Raw genomic sequence first — 20,302 nt, 5'->3', positions numbered from 1 at the left:
TAGGAGAAGGCTGAGGAGGACTCTTTCCGAGCACAGCAGAAATCACACAGCGACCCACAGGTTGAGAACCACTGTTGTAACAGCTAAAATGGCAAACCATATAACACAAGCCGAGGGGGTCAGCTTTTATTATTATTAATAATAATGATGATAATCTAATAGTGGGAGACTCCCGGCGACCCCTGGCAAATTGTCATTCGACCCTCGAAGGGGTCCCGACCCACAGGTTGAGAACCACTGGCTTAGAGGAAGTAATTGCGGGCATCGACCTGTTGGCCCTACCCTGGATAGCCCCTGGGTCTAGACCGGTGCACTTCTCTCTCCTGTTTCTGACTGCCCACGCCTTGAAACTGTGGGATCGCTGTGTGGCTCGTTACAGTGTTTCTTCCTATGTGGGGTCCATGACCCCTTTCTTCGGCAACCCTGCTTTCCCTCTGGCATTGTCCGGTTCCTCATTTGGGCGTTGGACTAGGGGTCCACATCGTCGATTGGTCTCAGCTCTGACAGACCTTCATGAGGTGGGAGGGGTCCATTCCGACACGGTTTGAGGGACTTGGCTGGCTTATAGACAATTCAATCCTTTGTATCCACCTTCCCCAATGTAGATGTCTTCGGTGGGACCCCCACAGCCTTTGCCTCTCTCCTTTTGGCCTCTTTACCTCCGACCCATTCGGTCTCCCTTCTCTACACTCCTCTCCTCCCCTGCTCTGCCGGTCTACTCCTCTGTGTGGGAATGGGAGTTGGGGGTACCCCTAGTGGAGTTGGGGGTACCTGGTCTGGGTTAATTGAGAATATATATATATTTTGTTTGCACATATATATATTCTGTCATAGGTCTCATTTTGTTACTACTGTTTCACTCACACAGAGAAATTTTTTTGGATACTTTATTATACACAGTGAGTTTGATACTTTATTGCATTTTCCTTTCTATATACCCCTAGTTTGAATGTAACACTGTGAGACTTTTAGCGCTGTATTCTGCACTAATTAACCTTTAAGGCTCACCGCCTAAGTTCAGCAGCTTCTAGTTAATCCGGTTTTTCTCCTTTCTTTTCCTTCCATAAGCGCAAGTTCTGTTTCTTCATTGTCTCTGATTCCTGTTGGCGCTGCAATAATTCCCTGGGTCATATGACCCACATCTGGTGTAGTTGCCCTTTGGTCCGGGGATTTTGGCAGGCTGTGCTGGAGGTGTACCTCAGAGTGACAGGTGTTACAGTGGCAGACGACCCTAATATACTGTTGCTATCTATGCTGCCCGGGTTGCTTGAGTCGGCAAAAAAAGGCCTCTTGCAACACTTTCTCACGGCTGCTAGAACGGTCATTCCGCGCCATTGTCGAACACCGGTGGTCCCTTCCCTGGCTGAATGGGCTGTGGAAATGGACCGTATAGCTGATCTGGAGGGTCTTCTGGCTGAGGAACGTGATGCTGGATCTCAATATGTACACGTATGGTCTGCCTGGATCACCTTTCTTTCATCCTCTTCTTTTTTTGTTTCTTTTTAAATGTTTTCCTTTTCCGTTCCCTTGGTCCTTTTTTGTAGTTGTTTCGCCTTCCTTTTATACACTGCTGACCATCCCAGGGCATTGCAGTGTCTAACGGGGACTTGCTTTAACATTACCTGTGAAGAGGGGATGTACCCTGGGGGGTTTAGTTACAATTATTCTACATGCTATTTCATACATTCCCAATGTGATTATCTTGTTACTGTACGTTTTTTTACATGATATATCTAGTCCCAGCCCTAATGTTCACATCTTCCGTTGCCCTACTTTCCTATACACTTTTAAGTGTACTTGTAATGTTTTTGCCTTTGTTGGTGTTCTTTCTATGTTAAAATGTTTTGAGGTCTCATTCAATGAGACCTCAAGAGACTATTGGTCATTGAACTTATCACAGCTTCATACTTGGATCATGGTTGTGAATTTACAAAAAGCAGGTTTATACCTTGTATGGTTATTTTTGCTGACGATCTCTTTAGAGTTTGCTCAACCATGGTTTGAGGGATGATTTTATCTTATTTTTTATATGTGTAATATAAGAATTTTTAATTACATAGTGATGATATAGTTTATCCTTTATACAAAATGTCTAGTAGTCCTGTGTGGAGTATGATACTATTAAAGCCCCAATTTTGTTGATTTGTTTAATTGCCATTCAAAGTAATGATGGAGTGACAGCAGCCATATCTTTTCGTGGCTGTCTGCATATGATCGCACATGATATGATTTCCTGCGGATTGGTAGAGATGTGTGTCCCGGGATGCAGGCTCTCTGCCCTCTCCCCCTTTTTTTTGCTTATCAATCTGGGGGCCCAGGCAGCCCTGTGCAGGCTGATACTGTAATTTTATTGTCAGGAGTGTGGGCAAAAATGATTAAATAGTCCCCTCTCTCCCCAGGCCCCATCAGTTCAGCAGAAGGTAGGAGAGCGTGAACTATTTAATAATTTTTGGCCACACTCAGGCAATCCTGGGAGCCATGACTCAGGACAATTAAATACAAGTTTAATCTTGGGCATGGCAGCCAGGGCTGGCAGATTGATATCCAAGCCTTATCCTTACCTTTCCAACACCCCATTCATTTCGGCCACTATCTATAGACAAAGCTCCACACAAGTGGCTCACTTTTCATAAGGATTACACTTTGTTCATATGCTTTAATACCACACAATGTAAATCCCCAATACCACTTAGTTCATGAACATTTAAACCACTGTATACTATTTTTCTACAATGCAATACTTCTGCTCTAACTTGTTGGAATATTCACTATTGGATCTCTTTGACCACTACTGCACACTCTGTTTTATGATGTGTGTGATAACATAAGAATTAAAAATATATATTATACAAATATTGAAAAAAGAAATAATGCATACATTTATTGTATACATTTATTACCACAGGATTGTCTAGAATATGCTGTCATGTTCAACTCTGACAATTATTTTTCCTGCCAAATTCAAATTGCTCCCGTGAGAGGTAGTTGATTCCACTTTCTTTTTCTTTTTAGGTGAACACCAGATGGAGCTTTTGGATTATGTAGCAGCTAAATTCCATGAAGAAGCTGGTGTTTTTAAGCTTTTGGTAAATACTAAATCTATGATAATGAATACCTGTTTAAAACCTTTATAATGATATTTAGTACACTAACTAAGGAATGTATATTAGTGTTTAAAGATAAGTGCACAAAATTACAAATTACTGAGAAACCCCAAAAACTGGGGATGCAACGATAACACCAATAGAACGAGTACTGATACTTTTCCTCAAGTACTCACCGATATCAATTACTGATACTTTTTTTCTTAGTGTCATGTGACAGTTTTTCTAAAATAATAGAGACTAATGATTTTAAGACAGCAGTAGAGCGCCAGGGCCCGGTCGCAGATGTGACAGCTGCGACCCTGATAGTTGTGCCACTGACTCCAAGCTGTAGAGGGACAACAAATCCCGGCAATACAGTATATAGCAATGCAGAATACCACCAGCCGTAGAGGACTACAAATCCCAGCAACACATTATACAGCAATGCAGAATACCACCAGCTAGAGCACTACAAATTTCAGCATTACATTATACAGCAATGCAGAATAATACCATCAGCATAGAGGACTACAAATCGCAGCGCTACATTGTACAACAATGCAGAATAATATGAAGCTAGATACCCTGTGTTGCTTACCAGGGCTGTTCGGGGTCTCAGGAGGCTGTGTTCGGTATGACCAGAGCTGTGTGGGGTCTGACCAGGGCTTTGCAGGGTCTAATCAGTGCTATATGCAGTCTCACCAGGGCTGTGTGCGGTCTCACCAGGGCTGTGTGCGTGCTGGCAGATTGATATCCAAGCCTTATCCTTACCTTTCCAACACCCCATTCATTTCGGCCACTATCTATAGACAAAGCTCCACACAAGTGGCTCACTTTTCATAAGGATTACACTTTGTTCATATGCTTTAATACCACACAATGTAAATCCCCAATACCACTTAGTTCATGAACATTTAAACCACTGTATACTATTTTTCTACAATGCAATACTTCTGCTCTAACTTGTTGGAATATTCACTATTGGATCTCTTTGACCACTACTGCACACTCTGTTTTATGATGTGTGTGATAACATAAGAATTAAAAATATATATTATACAAATATTGAAAAAAGAAATAATGCATACATTTATTGTATACATTTATTACCACAGGATTGTCTAGAATATGCTGTCATGTTCAACTCTGACAATTATTTTTCCTGCCAAATTCAAATTGCTCCCGTGAGAGGTAGTTGATTCCACTTTCTTTTTCTTTTTAGGTGAACACCAGATGGAGCTTTTGGATTATGTAGCAGCTAAATTCCATGAAGAAGCTGGTGTTTTTAAGCTTTTGGTAAATACTAAATCTATGATAATGAATACCTGTTTAAAACCTTTATAATGATATTTAGTACACTAACTAAGGAATGTATATTAGTGTTTAAAGATAAGTGCACAAAATTACAAATTACTGAGAAACCCCAAAAACTGGGGATGCAACGATAACACCAATAGAACGAGTACTGATACTTTTCCTCAAGTACTCACCGATATCAATTACTGATACTTTTTTTCTTAGTGTCATGTGACAGTTTTTCTAAAATAATAGAGACTAATGATTTTAAGACAGCAGTAGAGCGCCAGGGCCCGGTCGCAGATGTGACAGCTGCGACCCTGATAGTTGTGCCACTGACTCCAAGCTGTAGAGGGACAACAAATCCCGGCAATACAGTATATAGCAATGCAGAATACCACCAGCCGTAGAGGACTACAAATCCCAGCAACACATTATACAGCAATGCAGAATACCACCAGCTAGAGCACTACAAATTTCAGCATTACATTATACAGCAATGCAGAATAATACCATCAGCATAGAGGACTACAAATCGCAGCGCTACATTGTACAACAATGCAGAATAATATGAAGCTAGATACCCTGTGTTGCTTACCAGGGCTGTTCGGGGTCTCAGGAGGCTGTGTTCGGTATGACCAGAGCTGTGTGGGGTCTGACCAGGGCTTTGCAGGGTCTAATCAGTGCTATATGCAGTCTCACCAGGGCTGTGTGCGGTCTCACCAGGGCTGTGTGCGGTCTCACCAGGGCTGTGTGCGGCATCTCACCAGGGCTGTGTCCAGCATCTAAGGAGGCTGTGCGGGGTCTCGCCTGTGCGGATGGCGGGAAGGAGGAGATGTGCGGCAGGCAATGTAAACAGCGCAGCTCAGTGCATAGGGTTGACATGCCGAGATGAAGTACCTCCCATGTACTTTTTTTTAACTACCAGTGGAAAGCCACTATACAAATAGTCATGTGAAAAAGAAAGTATACCTTCTTTGAACTCTATGATTTTAAGTATTAGGACATATTAAAGTATCAGGACATAATACAAATCCTCTGGTTCACAGTAGGTCTTACCATTAGGTAAATACAACCTCAGATGAACAGGAACACATAACATATTACACTGTGTCATTATTTATTTTACAAACATTAAGCCAAAATGGAGAAACCATATGTGAAAAACTAAGTACACCTTATGATTTAATAGCTTGTAGAACCACCTTTAGCAGCAATAACTTGAAGCAATCATTTTCTAACTTTATCAGTCTCTCACATCATTGTGAATTAATTTTGGCCCACTCTTCTTTATAATGCTTCAGTTCATTGAGATTTGTGTGCATTTGTTTACGCACAGCTCTTTTAAGGTCCTGCCACAGATTGGCAGAACAGTGAGTACACTGGCTTTTTTGCCAGTTAGATGTGAGTTCCGGCTAGCTGAATACTGGATAACAGAGTTTACTGTATTTCTTTACATTTTTTTCCAAGCAAATACAATTCTCTAAGCTCCGCTTCCCAAAACTGCCTGTCCAGTACAAGATCACAAGCATCAGCACAGTCTCCAGCAGCTGTCCATCTACTAGTTTGGAAAAGGGAGAAGGAAGGAAGGAGGGGTAGGGGGAGGAGAAGGAAGCAGGGAAGTGATTTGCCTTCCTGTGCTGTGTGTTTGTGGAGACTCACATAGCTTACTTGCACAAACAAGGGTGACTCCATAGGAACCTTGCAATGGAAAGGACCCACCATAAAACAGCATATTGGGACAAATGCTTAGGGTATCAGATGATTCTGCAGGAAACTAAGGGGGTTATCCACAAAGCTGCCAAAGGCAGCCAAGTGAATAACCCAGCCGAAGTGAAGTGAGCCGAATTACGTTCGGCTATCCATTCCGGCTCAGTACGGCTGATTTTAGACGTACATCGGCTGAAATCAGCTGTACATCGGCTGCCTTCGGTCAGCCGAACATGCTCTGCAAGGCATGCTGTAAGACATGCTCTGTAAGGCACTTTTCACACTCTGTTCTGGTAACAAGTTATGTTCGGCTGAGCCGAAGTGCAGAGGGACTTCGACTCAGCCGATCCAACATCTGGAAAAAAAAAGTATATATATATATACAGTATATATTGTATAATTTTTTTTAAAGGGGAAAAAACTATTGGGCGGAGCTAGCGGTGCGATGACAGCTAGCACTGCCCAACTGTTTCCTACTGGCCAGCACCTGCCAGAGTTTTCTAACAGGTACCAGCCAATGAATAACAACTGGGCGGAACCGACCCCCAGCTGTCATTTGCGTGGAGATCTGTCTGCTTCGGCCAACCTATCTCCACGCTACGGCTCAGTGGAGCCGAAAGCATATGCCTTTGGCTCGGCTGAGCCGCTCGGTTCGACTGAACCGAAGGGCAGAGGCGGCCAAAGAGAGCCGAAGGATCAGCCGAAGCTACTGCTGGATCTTTCAGGCCTTTAGTGAATAACCCCCTAAACCTTTTAAACATCAAGGAACAGCATCCATGCAATGTGATTTAACCCTTTCCCTGCCACCGACGTAAGGCATACGGCGGAACAAAAGTGTTCCTGGCTGGCCAGCTCAGTATGCCTTACGTCGGTGGCATTTACAGTTCTGCTATAAGCTCATGGTCGATTTAGTGACCATAAGCTTAGAGCAGAACTGTTCAGCAGACTGTACCCTTCAAAATAATAGCTGTCATCAGCGGCTCACAAGCCGCTGATGACCGCTATTACCGAAAATACCGGGCGCGCCCCCCCCCTGCCGGTAGTGATCGGAGCCGCTGTCATCCTGTCAGTTTTTGGATGACAGCGGCTCTGTAGCGTAGCCGAGCGGGGGATCGTTAAATATCATTGATATTTAACGGTTGATTTTGGTGTGTTTTAACAATTGAATTGTGTATTTTTATCGGTTTAATATTAATTTGAGAAACATTTGCGCAATTATCGCAGGGCCTACAAATTTAGTATCACCATCTTTTTATTCTACCGGGCCTGCGCTTTCAGAAAATATATGGTTTGGGGGGTCTTTTACAAACGCTAGCAACACAGCAGTTGAAAATCAAATCAATAGGAAAAAATTGCAAAAAATGCAAAAATGGCTTGGCCAGCTGATTTGAAAAATGTTCCGGAGGGCTTGGCAGCGAAAGGGTTAATCAGCATTTTGAAATATCTTTAAAACCTTTTGATTTTAATATCACTTTTATTACAACATAGTATTTTTATATATTCAGATTATTGATTCCATCATGGCTCTTTTTCGAGTGGATTTCAGTGGTCGAGGTGAGTTAGCTGAGAGGCAGCAGAAACTAGCTCAGATGCTGTCTAGGCTTCAGAAAATCTCAGAAGGTAAGGATATTTGTTTTATCCTATGTAGTCTATTTAACATAGCCAGACAGCATTGGCAGACAGACCATTGAAAGGGTTAAAATAAAAAAATATATATTTATTTCTCATCTATTAAGAAGGAAGTCTTTAACCTTCAGGTCATACTGCCACCTACAAGAGGATTGGACATTGGCAAACAAAAACAACTGTAGGCTAGGCCAGCATAAAGGTGGCCATACACTTTACAACCATCGCAAGACCTTAGTGAAAAGAGAAGGGAACCAAAGAAAGGAGGGGGGAAAATAGGGAAAACCAATTAAAATATAACTAACCAAGGAGCCCAGTTTCAAAGTAGGGAACCAGTTAATTGATTTGGTCCGGGCAAACTAAGCCCCAAAATTCTTCACTCACTCTCTGTTATTGCGACACAGCCTTCGTAAGCCAGCCACGGGTCCCATGTTAACTCAAATTGTGCATCTTTATCCAGAAGAATACTCGCCCATTTTTTCGTGAGTCATGATCCAAGACAGCTTGATCTTTACTTGTCTCAATGGCACCCTGGGTGTTTTCCAGGCCTTAGCAATCGTAATTTTGGCTGCCAGGAATATGAACATTATCAGTCGTGTACAGTGTCTAGGTACCCCGGGAAGGGTATCATTAAGGAGAGCATGTGACGGACTGAATCGTCACCAGGGCTGCTGGAGGAGCCTGAGGGCTAGCCTCCTTCCTACAGACCACGGACCTAGGGCTGCAGAGATTTATTAGCCCAGAGAACTTTGTGTGCTGTGTGTTTCCAGTTTAATATTTCATCTAGAGAGAGAACTTGTCTCTATTTGCCTTGATCTGAACCATTCTTCTAAAGGCAGCAGGCTGTCTGGAGTGACCATTGTTTGCAATGATGGGATTAAGCTCCTCTCTGATTAAGGACATTCATCCCAAAGAGTGTCTGTGCTTAAAAGACTTCTAATACGGCACCTAGCTGTCTGGGGGAGGGGACACACTGAACTCTAATCTGATCCTGTCAGGTATAAACTCTGTGTGCTTCCTTCAATAAAGTCAGATCTTGGTTTCCACCTCAACATTGGTGTTGTCTAATGATTGAGAGGTTTAGCGTTCTGTCCTAATATATTGGCTCTGTCCAAAAATTAGGCAGGTTTGGGCTGATGACACTGGGATTCGGGTTCCAGCGGAGAGGAAGCTGATTTCTGACGGAGGTACCCAGTTGGGGTACCAGGCGGTCCGTCACAGAGCATACCCGGGATCTCTAGGGACACGCACTCCCGTGACCCGGAAGATCAAATTGAACACCCTTCCCCAAAATGCACGGATGCAGGGACACGCCCACCACACGTGGTACATGGTGCCCCCGAGCTCACATCCTCGAAAACATAGGGGAGATGATCCTGGATACATAAGAGCAAGTCTAGAGGGCACCAGGTACCACCTGGAGAAAACCTTAAAATTGGCTTCCATCAGTGAGACATTAAGCAGGCCCCTAGTTGTCACTCTTGAGCGACACCTCCATACCTCCTCCGGCACTTCCCTACTCAAGTCCCATTCCTAGGCCCGCATATATGGCTGTTTGGGAGGAGATTCTAACATTATGGAATACAGTAGTGAGATAGCCCCTCTTTGGTTAGTAGAGTGAAGGCACCAGCGTTCATACAGGCTGAGGCCACTACCTGGATCACTTTGTGCTGTTATCTTACGTAAAAAATTAGTAATCTGATAGTAACGAAACAACTCCGATGATGGCATGCCCAGATGCTCCCTACAGTATTCCAAATTCAGAGGTCTCCCCCTCTTAAAATATTGACCAATTCTATATAAGCCTTTGTCCAATCACCATTGGAATGATTTAGAGTGATTTCCAGGTGAAAATACCGGATTTTGATATAAAGGGGCCAGGGGAGTATGATGTGAACTGATGGTTCTATGGGTTTTTTTTTTGTAAAATAATGTATTGTTTTTCACATGTAACACAACAGTGCAAGCTATTTGTGTCCAATGTCTGTGAGTCATTTTGGTGTCACCCCTCCAATGGTGTCACCCGGGTGCGGGCCGCACCCCCCTTGTGACGCCACTGTCTGGTGCACTTATAAATCGGGATTGGAGCTGATTTAAATCCCTGCATCTTAATAACAACTGATGGAAAGGAATATAATTTCCGGAGCAGACGAATAAACTGAGTACCAAACCCCCATTCCTCTAAAAGCGTAAAGAGGACTTCCGGTTCCGGCGCCTGCCAGGAGAGTCGCACATGTGAGGAGCTCCGGTTCCCCGGGACGAATAATTCAGCGTTTTAAATCGGCCAGAGCTGCCACTGAGCTAAAATAGCACAGCAACTCGAACTCGGCCCAAAGATGGACAAGTTCATAGAACGATCCCGCGGCACACCTCGGGACCAAAATCAGACTGGGAAAAAGGGCGCGAAAACTTTACTCGAGGCTATGGAGGCCTCCCAACCGGACTCTCCACATGACTCAGATGCCGACTCGATCCCGGACCCAGGCTCCCCCAGGCCAAAATCGCTGCCGCTGTGGCCAAATTGCTGAAGCCCACTATTCAAGCCTCCATAACGGCGGCAGTGGAAGCAGCGATCACCAAGGGTATGCAATCCCTACGCCAAGACATTCTGGCGCAGACCCGCCGGGTAACGGAGGTGGAAAACAGGGTTTCTCTGCTGGAAGATGAACTGGTGGCTGCCAATTCCAAGATCCGTACACTTACCCAGCAACAATGAGTAATCTCCACGAAACTTGAGGACCTGGAAAATCGCTCCAGAAGAAATAACCTCCGCATAGTGGGCCTCCCTGAAACCTACATGCCTGCAGAGCTATTGAACCTCTGCTCCCATATCCTTCTGGACAAGCTGGGCCTTGCACGTGAATGCGTAGTAGAGAGAACGCATCGTCTGGGTCCACCTCAAGAGGAATACTCTCGCCCTCGTCCGGTGATCGTAAAATATCTATCCTATGTAGATAAATCGGACATTCTAAAGGCTTACCGCGCTACTGCGAACCTCCGCCTTGAAGAGCATAATATCCTGCTGTTTGGCGACTACTCAGCGGAGGTTAGCCGCAAAAGGAAGACCTTCTCTGAGATATGCAAGACCCTTCGACAACGGAACATACGGTTCTCACTGACGTACCCAGCGATTCTCCATATTCAACCTTTGGATGGATCTAGACATACCTTCACTACACCGCAGGAGGCTACCTCTTTTCTGGAATCCAATAATACAGCGGGCCTGGATCAACGCACACACTCGGGAAGCAAGCGGCAACGTCGGTTCTCCCCCCCTCCGGCCTCGGAGGCGATGGAACCCTCCTGAACAGAGTGAGAAGCGCTCGTGCCGCCAGGATCCTATTGCGTCCGGAGTCGACACATTCTCTTGCCCAAGCTGCCTGCTTAGTGGGCCTGCGTTGCGGATGTCGTACCCGGCAATGGCTTTCAAGTTTAAAGTTTTAAAGTTCCACGGTTTCCTTTTGTTTCTATTTTCTTTGATGGTCGGCAAATTTTCCTTACCGGTTATTTCCTCCCGGGATGTCATCGTGGGGACCATAGTGCTGAGACATGCGGTTTACGCTTCCCGGCACCCCCTACATGGATCTGACCTCGCTGTCCTTTGGGATGAACCGCAGATCATAACGCATAACTATATCCTATAACTATGTCCCGTTTTTTTTTTGTTTTTTTTTTCTATTGCCTAACTTTCTGGACTACCAGGTAGCTCTGGCCACGAAGTGTTCTCCCCCCTTTCTTTTTCCATGTGATTGACAGTCCCCAATGCTGAAACATTTCGTCTTTTTTTTTCTCGAGACTACCTTTGGCAGGAAAAATGGGAGTACCATGGCTAGTTGTTTTTTTTCTTCAAACGTTCTTCAATCCACCCAGTGTATCCACTCTGCTCCAAACGGACGGATCTCGGGTGGATTAGCGGAAGAATGGTTCTATATGTTCTATACTTGTTGCAGTTTGGTTTATTTTTTGCTTTCTTTGATTTATTGTTTTTACTCATGTATGTGCTCATCGATATCTCATATTGCGATAACCTGATGGCTGGTATTGTATACTGTACTAGATGCTCTGTACCTCTAACTTTGTTAGACACAATAACCGTATCTTGCCTGGAAAATTGGTCTATAATGACTTCAGAAATACTCCTGATGAACCATGTGTTTGAAGGTTATGGGTGGAATTTTGTGCAGGGGTGCATTACCTCTGCATCTGATATGTCCCAGCACTGTGTATATGTCTAATACAGTTAACATTGTAACGTGGAATGTGAAAGGTCTACTGTCCCCTCAGAAACGCACTAGAATATTGTGACACCTTGCTAAACTGAAAGCTCATGTTGCCCTTTTACAAGAAACCCACCTGCAACAAGTAGATTTTCACAGGATGCGAAAATTTTGGGTGGGTGAGGTCATAGGCTCTCCTTCACATGGCCGTAAGGCGGGGGTCATTATCCTTTTGCACAAGGCCCTCTCGTATACGATACTTTCTACGGACAATGATACGGAGGGACGCCTTGTGAAAGCTCGTATTATCATTGAAGGGGAAGAATACATGTTTTAAAACATATATGCAGCGAACTCTCCACCTAGCACCTTTTTTCGCACCCTGGCCTCATGGATCCTAAGTGATACGGCGACAAATAAGGGGATAGGGGGAGATGTGAACGCCGTACTGTCAGAGGATGAGGATCGGATGTCGGCTGCCACAGTGCGCGGCAGGATAACCCCCTCTTCACCCTCTCACTTGGCGCAATTCCAGTCTGATTTAAACATTTTCGATGTGTGGAGGCTGCAAAATCTGGAGGGTAGGGAATACACTTACTGCTCCCCAGTCCACGCCTCTCTTTCCGAATGTGTCGACTCCGGACGCAATAGGATCCTGGCGGCACGAGCGCTTCTCACTCTGTTCAGGAGGGTTCCATCGCCTCCGAGGCCGGAGGGGGGGAGAACCGACGTTGCCGCTTGCTTCCCGAGTGTGTGCGTTGATCCAGGCCCGCTGTATTATTGGATTCCAGAAAAGAGGTAGCCTCCTGCGGTGTAGTGAAGGTATGTCTAGATCCATCCAAAGGTTGAATATGGAGAATCGCTGGGTACGTCAGTGAGAACCGTATGTTCCGTTGTCGAAGGGTCTTGCATATCTCAGAGAAGGTCTTCCTTTTGCGGCTAACCTCCGCTGAGTAGTCGCCAAACAGCAGGATATTATGCTCTTCAAGGCGGAGGTTCGCAGTAGCGCGGTAAGCCTTTAGAATGTCCGATTTATCTACATAGAATAGATATTTTACGATCACCGGACGAGGGCGAGATTATTCCTTGGATTATATTTTCTGCTCCCACTCGCTGCTGTCCTTTGCCCAACTAGCTATCATTCATGATCTACTCATATCCGACCATGCTCCAGTAGCATTGCATTTGCACAAACGTAAACCGAGGGGTGACACACGCATATGGCGTTTTCCCTCCCATCTGATAGAAGATGCCCACTTTAGAGATGCAGTCCAGGCAGCCTGGCAGGATTACAAAACCACCAATTACACCCCAGAGATATCGCCTACACTATATTGGGAGGCTGGTAAAGCATATCTACGGGGGCGCCTGATAGTGTATGTTGGAGCCAAGTGAAAGCAGTCAATAATCTCCCAGACAACAGCAAGTCTTAGCTTGCGTCAAGCCTACTCAACATTTAAGGCTAATCCCACTAAGGAACTCATGTCATCCTGGGCCAAAGCGAAAGGGGAATATGAAACCATATTGCGCCGGTATGACCTATACACTAAATCAATATGGGAGCTGAAATTTCACAAATTTGGCAACAAGTGTGGCAAACTATTAGCTAATCTGGTTAGACCACTACAATGTCCTCGCCCAATACATTGTCTAAAGAATCGTCAGGGACAAAGGATTACTGACCCTAAACAAATAAATGATTTATTACACTCATATTATCAACAATTATACACCACACACTCTGCACCGAAGGATCATTCTACTTTCCCCTTTGATACCATCCCTCTACCTACCCTAACGGAATCTCAAGCACAATCCCTCAATGCAGATATAACAGAACCGGAAATATTACACACAATAGCTTCATTGGGCAATGGTAAATCTCTGGGACCGGATGGTTACACTGCAGAAATGTATAAGCTTTTGAAGTCCTCGCTGACACCCACACTTCACAGAGCATTCACACATATGTGGAGGACAGGGTCATACCTGCCCACAGGCAAAGAGGCCTATCTCAAGGTGCTCTTAAAACCGCGTAAAGATCCGCAGCTACCTGACTCTTATAGACCCATTTCCTTACTAAATGTGGACTCTAAAATACTCTCCAAAATACTAGCAAATAGACTAGCGTCTATCATGCCGCACCTTCTCCACCCCACTCAGGTGGGCTTTACCAGGGGTAGGGCTGCAGTAATTACCTTTCGAAAAGTTTTGGCAGTTCTAGAGCAATGCTCTAGGGAACCAGGGGAGGGATGCGCCATGATAACGTTAGACGCTGAAAAAGCTTTTGATTATGTTAGACATGATTGGCTGTTCTTAATAATGAACAAAATGGGTTTTGAGGGCCACTTCCAACAACTCATACATGCCATGTATGAATCCCCAGTAGCTAGAATATTTTCGGAAGGCTTTCTCTCCTCCCCTATTACTTTACTCCAAGGAACGCGTCAGGGTTGCCCCTTATCCCCCCTTCTATTTAATCTAGCCATTGAGCCCCTATCTAGATGGCTAATTTTTAAAGCGGACCTCCATGGTATCAAAGTGGGAACTGAAGAACTCCGAGCAGCTTTATTCGCAGACAATTTACTAATCTTTACGTCAAAGGTGGGAATAGATGTACCCAGAGTATTGGCCATTCTGGACGAATTTGGATCCCACTCAGGATACAAAATAAATGTAACTAAAAGTGAAATTCTGTTCCTATCCCCTACACCAGTGATGGCGAACCTTGGCACTCCAGCTGTTTTGGAACTACAAGTCCCATGAGGCATTGCAAGGCTTTGACAGCCACAGACATAACTCCCAGAGGCAGATACATGTTGGGATATGTAGTTTTGTCCATTCTGGACGAATTTGGATCCCACTCAGGATACAAAATAAATGTAACTAAAAGTGAAATTCTGTTCCTATCCCCTACACCAGTGATGGCGAACCTTGGCACTCCAGCTGTTTTGGAACTACAAGTCCCATGAGGCATTGCAAGGCTTTGACAGCCACAGACATAACTCCCAGAGGCAGATACATGTTGGGATATGTAGTTTTGGCACAGCTGGAGTGCCAAGGTTCGCCACCACTGCCCTACACCTTCCCTGAGTTCCCCAGTAGTTGCGCATTACGGCCTGCAATTGGCACGCAATCATATCACTTACCTGGGCATCAAGTTGGGCAGAATGCCTTCCGCACTCTATACTCTAAATTATAAACCTCTTATTGAAAAACCTGAGAAGGAACTGGAAATCTGGACTTCACTTCCCCTCTCGCTATTTGGTAGGGCTCATGTCCTTAAAATGCTAAGCTTTCCAAAATTACTTTACCCCCTCCAAACATTTCCCCTATTACTCAAACATGCTGATGTGAAGCTCCTAGAACGGGCATATACCAAGTTCCTGTGGAAATCTAAACGTCCCCGTATTCCTTATCGCCAACTCCAGGTCCATAAGCTGGAGGGTGGCCTGGGTCTCCCTAACATTCGGGCCTATAACTTGGCGTGTCTCCTACGCCACACCTATGATTGGTTGCTAGACACCTCTTGCTACTCCAATCTCACCCTATAAACTAAATTGGTCTCTCCTTGGTCGTTAAAAGCCATACTCCATACTCGCATTAACAAGCTACCTTCCTTGCTGCGCACCAATTCCTTGATCAGGGATACGGTTGTTGCGTGGCATGAATATAGACTAAAAACAGGACTACATCCCTACATTTCAGTGCATGTCCCCATTGTTAATAACCCTCACTTTGCTTTGGGCTCGGATAATGTGGGATTCAGGACCTGGGCGAAGAAGGGTTTAAAAACTGTGGCTCAACTGTTCGACCCGTATACACACCGTCCCCTTACTTTCCCAGAGTTACAGGTGAAATTTCACCTGCCACCGCAAGACCAATATCAATACCTACAAGTGACCCACTATTGGCGTAGTGAGACAACCGTGCCCACCACTTTCTTCCAGACCACGGCATTAGATAGAATTTCGGCCTCTACTCCTGGATCAATTGCCCAATTATACCCCCTTTTAAACTCCTACTTTGTACCTTCACCAGCTAGAACTTCCCTTCTTAAATGGAGGAAAGATTTTCCATTGGAAGACTACGACAATGCCATTCTTGAGGGTTGTCACAATATTAGGAGTTGTACCCCGAATGAACAGTGGCGGGAGACGCACTTCAGAATAATCCATAAGGCATACTATGCTTTTGATTTTTTCCACAAAATACAGGCTCCCAGTCCATACTTGACAGCGTGTCCCAACTGTTCTCTGGAAGGGGCGTCGCTACTTCATTGTCTCTGGGATTGCCCTCAAATAGCCACTTACTGGGACTCAGTCCTTTCCTACATGTCTGTAATACAGGAATTCCCTATACCCCGAGAACCATGGATATGCCTCTTTAGCTACTGGAACTCCATGCCAGCAAGGGGTAGGCAGCGACAGAGGTGGATCTATGTAGCTCTACTGATAGCGAAACGCATAATTATGCATCACTGGCTTTCCACGCAACCACCATCCACCCAACATTTCAAGGAGGCACTGATGTCACTAATGTGGAGGGAGAGGTTGGAGGCCACCCTAGAGCGAGATCGCCACACAGCAAGCTTCTTCCAGAAATGGGAGTCTTTCATACTATATCATTATGCAGGAACGGAGTTGTATGCTTTAATATACCCCTTTAGACTCACTACATGGTACCTAGAAAAAAAATTGACAAGTCTCTGGGACAACTGGAGATACCAGAGGAGTATGCCCCTGCTTAGCTACTACACTAATAGGTGGAGAGACCATATGGGTGCGCGCAGATCGGGTGATACCCTAGTATTGAGTGTTCGTCAACTACTGTTTTGCTGATATAACACTGCCATGACTTGATTGAATTACCTTGTATCATCATTGCAAGCACGAGATATGTACATGATTTTTGTTTTTGTCTTTTGTTTTTGTTGTACTTTATCCATCTGTTGGTGGAATGAAAACTAATAAAAAAACGTTTAAAAAAAAAAAAGCGTAAAGAGATAGGTCTAGGATATTGAATCGAAAGCTTTCTGTAGATCCACAGGTAGCAACAATCCAGTAACCCCTGGAATTTTACCCCACCCTGATTTTAACAAGGATATTATGTCGATTGCTCTACGGATTTGGTCTTGCCCCGGCCTCCCCTTGATAAACCCCACCTGATCTTTATAAATGTAGGTGGGCAGGAAAGAGTTAATTCTATTTGCCAAAACGTTTGTAAGCAGTTTAAGATCGTTGTTAATTAAAGATATAGGTCTATAATTAGCTATTTCTCCTGGATCTTTATTAGGTTTAGGAATTAAACTTAAAAATGCCTTGTTCATATGTGAACTTAAATAGCTAGAAAAAGGGCTTCAAGATGAGGAAGAAGTATCTCTTCAAAATTCTTATAGTAACTAGCTGAAAAACCATCCGGACCAGGGGCCGAGGATATTTTGGCTTGTTTAATTGCTTGTTTAATTTCGAATTGAGTAACTGATTCTTCCAATAAAGCTACATGTCCAGGATTTAAATTGGGGAGTGCCATGGATCTCAAGAATTGCTGTATTAGCAATTTAGGTGGAACATAGGTGTTTGCATACAATCTAGTATAGAAGGACTAAAATTCCTGAATAACCACTTTGGGGTTCTGCGAGTATATTCCATTCGCACATCTTATTTTGGGAATCGAATAATTACGAAGTTTTGGTGTTAGTTTAACCGCTAATAGATGGCCAATTTTGTCCCCATGAGAATAAAATCTATGTTGAGACCAACGAAGACTCCGCTCCGCCATCGTTGTAAGGGCCAGATTTAGAGATAGCCGTATCTGGTCAATACGCTCTCGAAGAGCCTTCGTTGGATTCTGTTTATGTGCCTGGGTCAACGTCAGCAATTCCTCTTCTAATTTAGAAATATGAGATGTCCGTTGGCGTTTCTTACGTGTAGCAATAGAAATAAGATGCCCTCTTATAGTAGCTTCATGAGCCTCCCAGTTGGTAATTGATGAGGATACTGAGGAAGTGTTAATACGAAAGTATTCAATCAATGCGCTCTGGACTTCTGCAACTATCCCTAGATCACTAAGAAGTGAATCATTAAGTCTCCAGTGGCCCACTCCTTGAACGGGTTGGGCCAAAGAAGAAGTCATTATGATTATAGCATGGTCAGACCAGGAAACCTCTCCTAATTTTTACAAATCTAATACCAGCCAACATCCGAGGCGTAACAAAAATATGATCTATGTGAGCATAAGTTGAATGAACGTGAGAAAAATGAGTGTAGTCCTTAGTAGAGGGATTACACTCCCGCCATGCATCCACCACCTTATGCAAGTGGAGGAGTTTTGCCAGCCTTAATCCACGTTTAGGGGGATGTTTCAGTCTAGTACTGTGAGGATGAGATTTATCGATATTAAGGTCCAGAGATAAATTTGAGTCCCCCGCTAACACTTCTATACTCTATATGGGGCGAAAGAACCGAAAAAAGATGATTAAAAAAAGGGATTCGAGCGACATTAGGGGCATAATAAGAGATAAACGTAAACAACTAATCCCCTATAGTGCCTTTCAACAGTAGGTAACGTCCTCCAGGGTCTTTAAGTTCTAAATGTAATTGAAAAGATATATGCTTAGCGAACATAATGGCTACTCCTTTAGTCTTATCTGCCGCATTAGCTAAGTAATACTGCGTGTAATGTTTGTGTATAAAAGATGGATTATAACTGTTAATAAAATGCGTTTCCTGGAGAAAAAGCACATCTATTTTTTGATTGGTAATGGTTAAAGGCTACTCGCCGTTTTACGGGCAAGTTAAAGCCCTGAACATTATGTGTGGCTATACGAATATCAACTCGGCCAGAAGCCATGGTATCCTATTGATTGTACATAGTCCATCCTGTCTCCAATTTGATACCTGCTGTCCCACAATAGTCTTAACCTGACCCAAATCACCCCCCCCCCCCCCCCCCCCCCCACTCACGTGGGAATAAAACCTAGAACATTTGGTTCCCCCTCCCTGGCCCCCACCTTAACAAGAAAAGGTTTAAAGAAAAACAAAGGAGGTCCATAGAAAGAAAAAGGTAGATTACTCTAACCACATAAACCAAAAAACACACATAACAACATAACACTAAACACAAAAACCTAGGGCACCTCAGTGCCCCATCGAAATACAATTTACAAGTCACCCAATACGAGTGGCTCACTCAACACGAACAGGGGGAACTCCCCATGCTCGGGTCAAGTGAGGGCGCACGACTGCGAACGGCACATAAAGAAGATCTAACATAAGCAGCTAATATTTCTTGGTCCGTTTTAGTATGAAGTCCACATTTTGTAAACTGGTCGGGATAGCAAACTGATTGAAACTGCTATCCCCCAGGTCCCTGGCTCCCAGAGCTGCTTACACCAATAATTCTAGGGTACTGAAACTCACTAGAAATTATAAGGAGCCTGAATTAGATTGTACTAGCAATTTGCTCGATAACTGCTCAAAAATGCAGCCCTCAATCCGATGTCCGCTATCCATAACTATAATTCGATAGCTTCTAATGACCATTAATTCAACCTGTACACTGAGAGCCATATAAGGATACATATTTAATCCATTATACCATAATTAAATAAATGAGTGTAACTAGGCATTAGATCTGCCCTTAACATGTTTACTACCCCAATTTAACCTTTTAGTAGACTTCATCTAACCCATCAGTACTCACACTTTAAAGACCACTCAAATTAAATTATGTTATAACTTTCACTATTACCGTTCCCTTAGGGGGACTTATAGTTCTCTATTGATCTAGAACAGATATCCGGGTCTTTCCAATGTTCTAGATCACCTCTCTTACTTGACGCATGTAGGGAAAAACCCCCACTATTAGATCCAGGGTCGGACTGGCCATAGGGCAAACCGGGCACTTGCCCGGTGGGCCGGGCCGAACACAATCAACCTGATTATGTTCGGGCCGGTCCGCTATGCCCGATGACCGGCTCTGAGCAGAGCCGTGTCTACTGTGTGGTAGTGAGCAGAGCCGGCACTACCACACAGTAGACACTAGAGGGCCCTGGTGGGGGAGGCCAGAAAAACACCTCCTCACTCAGCTCTCTCTACTCTGTGCTCTCTCCGGAGCTTGCTGGGGCTCTTCCTGCACTGTCCCGGTACCGGCCATGATATTAACATATGAATGGGCCGTGGTAATTTACATATCAATAAGCCGTGACCCACTCATATGTAAATATCACGACTCATTCATATGCAAATCGCCGCCCCTCCCCCTGCTGCTAAGGAAGAGAAGACTGCAAGTACAAGGTATGTGTATGGTCAGGGATTTACTCTCCCTGCCGCCCCAAGGCCAGATTCCACAATGCGCCCCCCTCCC

At 44.4% G+C, this 20,302-nt stretch overlaps 1 protein-coding gene across 1 annotated transcript in view; it reads left to right on the top strand.

The window, feature by feature from the left end:
- Positions 1-20,302, top strand: part of LOC108801163 (meiotic recombination protein DMC1/LIM15 homolog) — a 103,673-nt gene that overhangs the window by 61,339 nt on the left and 22,032 nt on the right. Inside the window, exons 5-6 of the mRNA XM_018573094.1 lie at positions 3,013-3,086; positions 7,598-7,712. Of these exons, the coding sequence (XP_018428596.1) occupies positions 3,013-3,086; positions 7,598-7,712 (189 nt within the window). The remainder of the gene's footprint in view (positions 1-3,012; positions 3,087-7,597; positions 7,713-20,302) is intronic.

The sequence above is a fragment of the Nanorana parkeri genome, unplaced genomic scaffold (genome assembly GCF_000935625.1).
Source record: "Nanorana parkeri isolate BGI_ZX_2015 unplaced genomic scaffold, ASM93562v1 scaffold2233, whole genome shotgun sequence".
Taxonomy (NCBI): Eukaryota; Metazoa; Chordata; class Amphibia; order Anura; family Dicroglossidae; genus Nanorana; species Nanorana parkeri.
This window is presented reverse-complemented; position numbering and strand designations above follow the sequence as displayed.